At 31.9% G+C, this 9163-nt stretch overlaps 1 protein-coding gene across 1 annotated transcript in view; it reads right to left on the bottom strand.

Annotated features, from left to right (window-relative positions):
- The window catches only part of LOC117175657, a 15448-nt gene extending 7339 nt beyond the window's left edge, over positions 1-8109 (bottom strand). The window contains exons 1-2 of the mRNA XM_033365379.1: positions 7952-8109; positions 7551-7839 (exon numbers count right to left, since the gene is read on the bottom strand). Coding sequence (XP_033221270.1) covers positions 7551-7605 — 55 coding nt within the window. The 5' untranslated portion in view covers positions 7606-7839; positions 7952-8109. The remainder of the gene's footprint in view (positions 1-7550; positions 7840-7951) is intronic.
- Between the last annotated feature and the right edge of the window lie 1054 nt (positions 8110-9163).

The raw sequence follows: 9163 nt of genomic DNA, 5'->3' as shown, positions 1-9163 counted from the left end.
AAGCATTTTGCTCGACACCTTGACAAATGTAATTCCATGTAGAAACATGCGTTTAAATAAAATATTTTACCAGAAAAGTTACCCACGCTTTAACTTGACAGACTGTATGAATATTCATTCATTTTGGATGATAAAACTATCACCATTATTCGAGAATGAAAGATGAAATGCTGTCACCACGTTGTTTTAACATCGAATTCATCCTTCAAATAAAGTAACAGACATCATAGCATTTTCATTCAGAAACAAATTGATTTTCAATAGGTAATAGGGAATGAAATCAAACTTAGAATTAATGAAATATTAATAATAACGTGTAAATGAACTTTTACATATTTTTGACTCTGAAGTATTTTATAAGTCGAAATGATGTTGTTTCGACATCGATTCTTATATCTTGAAAATTTGGAAAATATTTGTCAGGATTCACTCAAATTACAATAAATAAAATATTTTTAGAGCATAAAACTTGTGGTCGAAATCGACTTAAAAATCGACGATGGTACGACGGTGATGGCGTCGTTTCGACGATCCATTCCTGACTGGGTAAGAAGTATGCGTTTTTTATTTTTATCAGAATGAAAATATACATAATATAATCCGTAATTTTTTTGGAAATTTAAATATTAACGCGTGTCACTAGGCACTTCCAAAACCCATTTAATGAACATGGAGAACTTTTACTTCCACCCCAAAGCGCTCCAAATAAGACCCAAAAATAAAGATCTACATTTTGACGTATTATTATTAATTTTAAGTAGTTTCTACCATTTTCTTAATGATAAATAATTACAAGTAGACAATTTGAATATCCTCCATGACATTTGAAATAATTTTTAATTGTTCAAATAAATGTAACTTGACTGAAAAACTATATTTCCCGAAAAATGTAAGAAAATCTCATTTTTCAATGCAATGCAAAATTTAATCATTGTTTGGAGTAGTACATTTTTTCAAAAATACTATGTGATTATTTGAACATTTAATTATTCTTTATTTTCAAAATATCTCAAAATTGAGCCAGAGATGCCCACTTTTTTCTCATGTTGGTATCATATGCTACTTTTTGTTTAGTAATGACATAATTTTGATACATTTCTTCGAATGATTAAGACATTTCTATTTGTTTAAACAATTTTTATCCGCTCAAGCAGTTTTCTTTAGAGAACTTTAAAAAAATAATATAAAATGGAAAACATACCACGGTTAAGGCTTATGAGGGGACTCAACATTATTTATTTATTATTATTCATTGAAACAGATAAAATTACTAACAGATTCATGTAAGATATTCAAATTATCTGTTATTAATTATTTTTACGACAAAATACGACAGAAATTGTTGCGAATCAACAATAATACGTAAAAATGTAGTTTTTCGTTTCTTGGGTCATATTTGGGACGCTGTGGGGGAGAGGGTTAAAAATAAAAGTTATTAAAATGGTTTTATTTCGTTGACACACCTCTTTAAGGGCATGCTCTTTGGTGACCACGAGACCAAACTAGTCCCCGGTTATTAGCATTTTTTGGTGTGCACTGTTTCCACACGGATTGAGATACCGTGTTTAAAATTTGAGAGATTAAATAAAAAGCACTAAAGAACGTTCCTATACATCAATATGCTTATAATTCATTTCTAATTTTTTGATTCGCGTATATTGAGCACTGTCACAAATTTCGGACTAAATCGTCTAAACCTTTAAAAAAATTATTATAAGCATATTTTACTTAATTCAAATCAATGTTGTTGATTTGGTATTGATGTTGATGTTTTTTCGTCTGAGATAATGATTGACTCTAATCATTAATAATGACTCTTTTTCTTCTTAGTTAAATTAATGGAAAAGTATGACATTATTAAGTATATCTTAGTTTTATTAGGTATCATTATGGAACCTCTACGACGAATTTCTTGGTACGTTACTGACTTTCTATTCTTGTACCCCATCTCCTTCTATTTCACTTTCTCGATTTTAGACACAAAAAATGGAGCAGAACACAAGTTCTGTCTCTTATTTTAAATTCCAATTTTTATACTATAATGGATTATATTTCTTAAACATTATCCTTAACGTGAAGACTCTTATTATTCAAAAAATATTTTAACAACAAATCAATTTTCACACAGGAACTACAATTTTACTTTTTATTTTTATAACCTTACTTTTTCAAAATGTTATACTTTTATTTAATTTCAATCAATTTATTATATATTTTCTTTTTTTTCTCCAGAGTTCAAGTAAATATAATTTAATTATAATATATATGTGTGTGTGTGTGTGTGTGTGTGTATATATATATATGTACATATATATAAGTAATTAAATCAAAATGAATTGTTTACAGATTGATAATCGAAAAGGACTCATTTTAGAGGATGTGTTCATTACTATAGTTACATCATTATAATAAGTTGACCTAAATAGAACTATTGTTTCCTGATGAGGAGAGCGTTTTGATTCTCGAAACGTAGAATTTTAATAAAGGATCTATAACATCATAAGATCTTAATTGTCTGAAGTATGTCAATTTCTTTCAAAAAACAATTTATTATAAGCAATCAAATTTGCACATTCGTTGCAAATAAACAAATAAGAATCTACACACAAGTAACCTATTATTATTTTTGAAGCATTTTTAGCGATTTATAGCGGAGAAAAATAGAAACTTTGAACGTCGATAAAGTCGAGATAACGTGACTAAGTTCGTTCATGAAATTTTTGTGTAGAGAATGAAATGATTAAAATTTTTTTGGTCCTCACTACGTCCACACGGAGTGGGATATCGTGTTCAGGATTTAGGAAGTTATACAGAAAGCACTAAGACAAGCTTGTAGGCTAAGGGGGAGGGGGGCAGAGCCAACTAGTTAACAGTCAATGATTTTTTTCAAGTTACTAAGATGTTGAATTGATCCATTTTTTTCTCATTTCGAGTTCTACATTATTGTATTGAGGGGCAAAGCGGACTGCAGCTTTTTATGAAAGTCAGAACATTTAAAGATAAGAAAATATGATGGTTTAATTATGTGGTATTTTATGTACTGAAAAAATTACCTTTAAATATATGCAACGAGAAAAATAATTTATTTTGAATAAAAAAAGAGATAGCTTTAACATAACCTCTTATTCGTTGACATTCTACTAGAAACGGACTTTACGCAATGTTTCTACCGTACCAATACAAGAAAACTGCATACCGACCGGATTGATAATAATAATATTTAATAGCATGGACATAGGAAACATGGGACTAGGCATGCCATCCTAACTTGGGCGAGCGGGGTTGAATCTACGGACGGCGGAGAATTCCATGAGTGGGGGAGCCGCCATCTTATGATGTGCCATTTGATTCTGCGCACGAGCATTTTTGCCGACAAACTGTGCATGAAAATATAAACATGTGGGCGCTGCCATGTTTGTCGCGGAATATCAAAAGGTGGCGGACCTCCCACCATGTAGCCTACAACATAAGTGTATGTTCTACATTGCCGATCAATTATCGACGAAACTTGTGAAACGTGTATAAAGTAAGAACTTGTAAATATTATTTTCGTGAGGCCTGCCCCCCTGGCCAGGTCTCACTTATTTATATGATTTTATATATTTTGGACTTAAATTACGTCTAATCATTATCATTACATTGTGTGATATTGTTTTATCTGTCAAAATATCAAATTTTTATACTGAAAGTATTCTCATTAAAGTTGAAAACTTTATATTTCTGTCAGCGAAACTTTCATTCTTTCGTGGTAAAAACTGTTCTCTGTATAATTTTTCTTTTGCAACGTCAATTTTCAAGATTTTAGTAAGTAACACTATCTCCCTGATAAAATAGATTTATTTTATGCAAAGTGGATCTGAAATTGTTAAATAATAGCCATGCTGTAAGGAAAATCACCTTTGCCTCACTGGTTGGCGTTGTCCCCCTTACCCTATATATCAAAATGTTTACAATTACGAAGAAAGTTTTCTAGTAAAATACATTAGAAATAGGAAATAAACTTTTAACGTCGATAAAGTAGATGACTCGATTAACAAAAATCGAGGAACATCTTAGAATATGAAGCTCGAAAATCCGTCCAAGTCCCATCTTGAGAAATGTGAATCTTCAGCAAATAATTAAAATTTTCGAATGGTTATATATTCTTGTGGATTTTTTGTACAGATGTGAAGCAATTCTAACAAAAACAATAAAAATCAGATTTCGCCCGGGGGCGAAAGACAAGGCGAATCCGACGCTGAGTCCTGTCGGTTGGTCAACTGTCAACAATAGTTATCAGCTGATCGATTCAACGTCAAGAATTATGGAAGTTGGTTCGAGAACTCCAAAGTATAAATTTTAGCACATTGCTGGTGTTGCTATGTTTCCAATTTTAAATTTATCTTTTATTTTTAGGACCAAAAAAAATGAAAATCATACCACATAAAAATTTCATGAACAAACTTAGTCACTTGATCTCGACCATATCAATGTTCAAAGTTTCTGTTTTTCCCGCTAGAAATCGCTAAAAATTCCCGAAAAATAATGATTGGTTACGCGTGTGCAAATACTTATTTGTTGATTTGCAACGAATGTGCAAATTTTATTGCTTATATTAATTTTTCTGAATGTTTGGATGACTTAGTCCAAAATTTGTGTCAGTCCTCAATATACGGGAATCAAAAAATCTGAAATGCATCAAACAAAAATTATCTGCAAAGTGCTATAACTCAAATGGTAATATCCTATTTTGTCAATTTATGAATAAACTTTCTTTAAAATTATAAATATATTGATATGTGCAAACGTTCTTTAGTGCTTTTTATTTAATATGTCAAATTTTAAACACGATATCTCAATCCGTGTGGACACAGTGAACACCAAAAAAATGTTCATAACCGGGGACTAGTTTAGTCAAGTGGTCACCGAAGAGCATCCTCCCAAAAAGCTTGGGACTTTTCAATGATTACTTGAAGTATGAGTTAAATTTTTCGTAAATCAATTGAAAATTTCCCTATGTAAATTAAATGAAAATGGAAACATGTGGGATGGGGGGGGGGGGGCTTGCAATCTACAGTGAAAAAAATTTCAATGCATTTTTTAACCAACCTGATGTATATGGCTTGTACTGTGCCACATACAGGGTCATCAAAAAGTATTGGCTATCAGCGAAAATATGAGTTTTCGTAAGAAATATTTCAGGCAACATTTTCAGGGTTTTGGACGAGGATCTGAATTATGGCCTTGAAGCTGATCTTGGCGTTGACCTTCAAGGTTATTTCAAGGTCAAATTTTATTTTATAAATGGAAACCCCTAATTTTGACACCGTTAATCGAAAGAACGCTAAATTTTACGTTTAGAAATGCATCAAGGTCATGTCACCCGCTGACCTTCGAGGTCATTCCAGGGTCGTAGAAACTGAAACAAGGTCTAGACGGCTGATCAGCGAAAATATGCGTTTTCATGAGAAATTTTTAAGTCAAAAGTTTTAGGGTTTTGGACGAGGATCTAAATGTTGGCCTTGAAACTGACCATGGCGTTGACCTTCAGGGTTATTTCAAGGTCAACTTTTATTTTTCAAATGGAAATCCCTATTTTTGACACCGCCAATCGAAAGAACAATATTTTCGCTGATCTGCCATCTAGACCTTGTTTGAGTATAAACGACCCAGGAATTACCTTAAAAGTCATCGGGTCACATGACCTTGATGCATACATTTGAAAAATAAAAGTTGACCTTGAAATAACCTTGAAGGTCAATGCGAAGAGCAGATTCAAGGTAACCATTTAGATCCTCGTCCAAAACCCTGAAACTTTTGTGTGAAACATTTCTCACGAAAACGCATATTTTCGCTGATAGGGGTAGGGTAGTCCGATACTTTTTGATTACTGTGTATATATTATATGTAGCGAAGAGCGTTTTATTGAGACAAAGAGAATGCAAAAGTTTCGAGGTGCGAACTCAACTATATTTTTTTGAAAAATCATCTTTTTAGGTTTAATTCAACTTGGTGTAAAACGAAAGCTTGGTGTAAAATATTTTTTTGTTTATATATTAACTATTACGTTTTTCTTTCAGAATTCATGTTTTTAGTAGATGCTGCGTCATTTGAGGTAAAAATTCATTTCACTTGTTCAAAATAATAGAAATATTTTGTTGAATTTTTTTTCTTTTTAAAAGCTACTTTTTTTAACTGAAAATTTACCTCGTCCATATTTAGTTAAAAATTTATCATTTTTAGTTGAAAATTTAACTTTTGGATTGAATATTCATCTTTTTAGTTTAAGATTTCAGTTTTAGTTTAAAATTAATCTTTTTAGTTAAACCCTAAACTGTTTAGTTAAGATTTTTTATATTTTTGGAAATAACAATACTTTTACTTAAAATGTTAGAAATTTAAAGCCTGCTGTGTATACAGTTGAAAGAATAGTTTTTGATTTTTTAACTACCTCTCATCGCTTCAAAGTTATACCTGAGTAAAGTCGAAATATTGTGTTTCCGTGCACATATGGTACGAATTCCGTATCAATGAAGACACCTTTCAAATTCAATTTTTTTAAAGAAACACATTCTGGATTCCTCCGGTATAAATTAAGACCAAATTTGCACTCATTTCGGACAAACTCAAATTTAGTTTGAAAGAAAACAGAAATTATGATAGAATATGTAGATTAAATCGCTGAAATACTTATTTACGTATTTCAGGGGCGCAACCCATATAACGGCTTCAAAACATCTATTTTTTCTTTTTTGCTCAAATGAAAGCTTGGCTTCCCAAAAACATGCTGCAAAAGTTTCAGAGTCGCAGGTGCCTTCTTTATCCGCTAAATGGCGCCCCGCGCGTTTCGCACTAGCTGGCCAATGCTGCCTGCCAGCCGACCGGAGAATGGTGGGGCCGAGGCCACGCCTAATCTGTTCCGAAATATTTTCAGCCGATGTGTACTGCAGGAATGGTCGATAAAAAAACCCATAAGAAACAAAAAAATTATTATTCAACAATTTTCAACATGTAAGTAAATCTTTAAAGACGCGTTTTTCTCGGTTTCACATTTTTCAACATTGCCGACAAGATAACTCAAAAAGTATTTGGCCGATTGAGTTCTCCCTGCATACACATAAAGTTGAAATGATTATTTTTCTTGTGAACTACTCAAATTTTTGAGTAAAAATCATAACTTTTGTTGAAATAGTCGCCATTTTGACAAAAATGATTATTTTTTACTTTTTTTAATTCACAAAGGAACCATGAATATAAACTTCAAGAAACTTTTTTTTGTTGTTTCAGACGAATTTGTGAGAAACTAAAGTGCCGGCAATTTCGCATCTCCCGGCTGAACATGTTGGACATCCGCCCTTATAATGAAAAATATTATGAACATTTATAGCTGAAAAATTTTTTTTCATAGTTCAAAAGTGTTTTAATAAACCACGAAAATGTTGTAAGGGTTCGTTATATTCATCATCCCCAAAAGAATCCTAAAATATACCCTTATTTTCGGGGTGTTACATGGGTCTTATCCCTAAAAAAATGTACTTAAGCTTATAGATACATTATATTATTATATTCACCAATAGAACTGAGGATAACAGCCAAGAGTAAGACGAAAGTAGAAACAATCCTCATAATTTCTAATCAGAGAAAAAACTGATAAACGTACTCATGTAGAATTTTATTAACAATGTAGTAACTGCTAAAGATTCTAGTGTTTCGTTAGATTATGCAGGACATATATAGTGGAGTCGTTATCTCATTGTATGCGTCAACGCTTGTCCTTCAAGATTTTTACATTGGGCAAGAATTATTTGCCTTGAGACAAATGTGTCGTCTTCTAACGTGGCTGCCATCAATTTTTATTCACTATTACAGCCAAAGATAATTTATGATTTGCACATAACATAAATCGGAACACGTAGCTTGTTTGTTGACAATTAGATCATATTATATTTATAATGAATAAGAAGTCACTTACCTTTTGAAGAACTCTAAATTAGGAATCTTACAACAGTACTGACAATTATTTAACATAGGCTTCAATTCAAATTATAACGTATTTAACGCATCAGACAAAATGTGTTATAGAAATTAATTTTCGTAGTTGAAAGTGATCGCAACAGAGAGAAATAGAGTCACAATGCATTAGAAATATCAGTTGACAGAAACATGGCGCCCCCTACTCGTCCGTATACCCGTGATGGTCATTTGATTGATATATATATATATCGGTTTTAAATCCACGAGTGATTCCAGGACTCGGTCGGTGTGCAAAGAAACTGCACCACCGACAATGACCGAGAGGAGGTAAATGAAAGTGGTCCTCAACTCTTAACATGGGCACGTCGCGTGGCCATCGTAGGTATATTGCACGCACACAACCTGATATCGGCTTTGACACAGGCAGATTTAGAATTGAGATTGTTGGTATTTTACGCCCAGTTAAACTGTTCGATCGCGAAGCAAGCAATTTTTGACCGATTCCATCTGACACATAAATGACTCAATTTTGTGTGTTTTTACTGTCCAGTGTTTCACCTTTAAATCCGTTTGTACATATTGTATATTTGTGCTACAATTCTTATCCATAGCTGGCTAAATCTAATGCCAGATGAATCAAATCTTCAGATACCTGAAGAAATTGTAGGTTATGTTTCTATGTTTACCTTTCACCTCCACTCTCCTCATCCTTGTTTTCAGGTTATTTTTTCAGAATTCTCACACCAGGTGCGTTCGAAAAATCGTTGGATTATCAACATCAACCCCTAAATATTTGACTTAAAAAAAAGAAAGTCAACCACATATTTTAAGTGACTCGATTTTTAATTAAAAAATTTTTACTATTAAATTTCGCAATCAGAATTAATCTCTTTCGTTTAAAAATTTAACTATTTTGTTGAACATTATACCATTTTCGACAGAAGATTTCATCTTTCAAATGAAAAACTCGATTTTTAATTTGAAAAATTTTACTATTAAATTTGGCAATCAGAATTAATCTCTTTCATTAAAAAATTCAACTATTATTGTTGAACATTATTCCAATTTCGACAGAAGATTTCATTTTTCAAATTAAAAACTCGATTTTTAATTTGAAAATTTTTACTATTAAATTCCGCGATCAGAATTAATCTCTTTCGTTTAAAAATTCGACTATTTTGTTGAACATTATACCATTTTCGACAGAAGA

This window comes from Belonocnema kinseyi, chromosome 6 (genome assembly GCF_010883055.1).
Source record: "Belonocnema kinseyi isolate 2016_QV_RU_SX_M_011 chromosome 6, B_treatae_v1, whole genome shotgun sequence".
Lineage (NCBI taxonomy): Eukaryota > Metazoa > Arthropoda > Insecta > Hymenoptera > Cynipidae > Belonocnema > Belonocnema kinseyi.
Note: the sequence above shows the minus strand (reverse complement) of the source record. Positions and strands in the feature narration are given on the sequence as shown.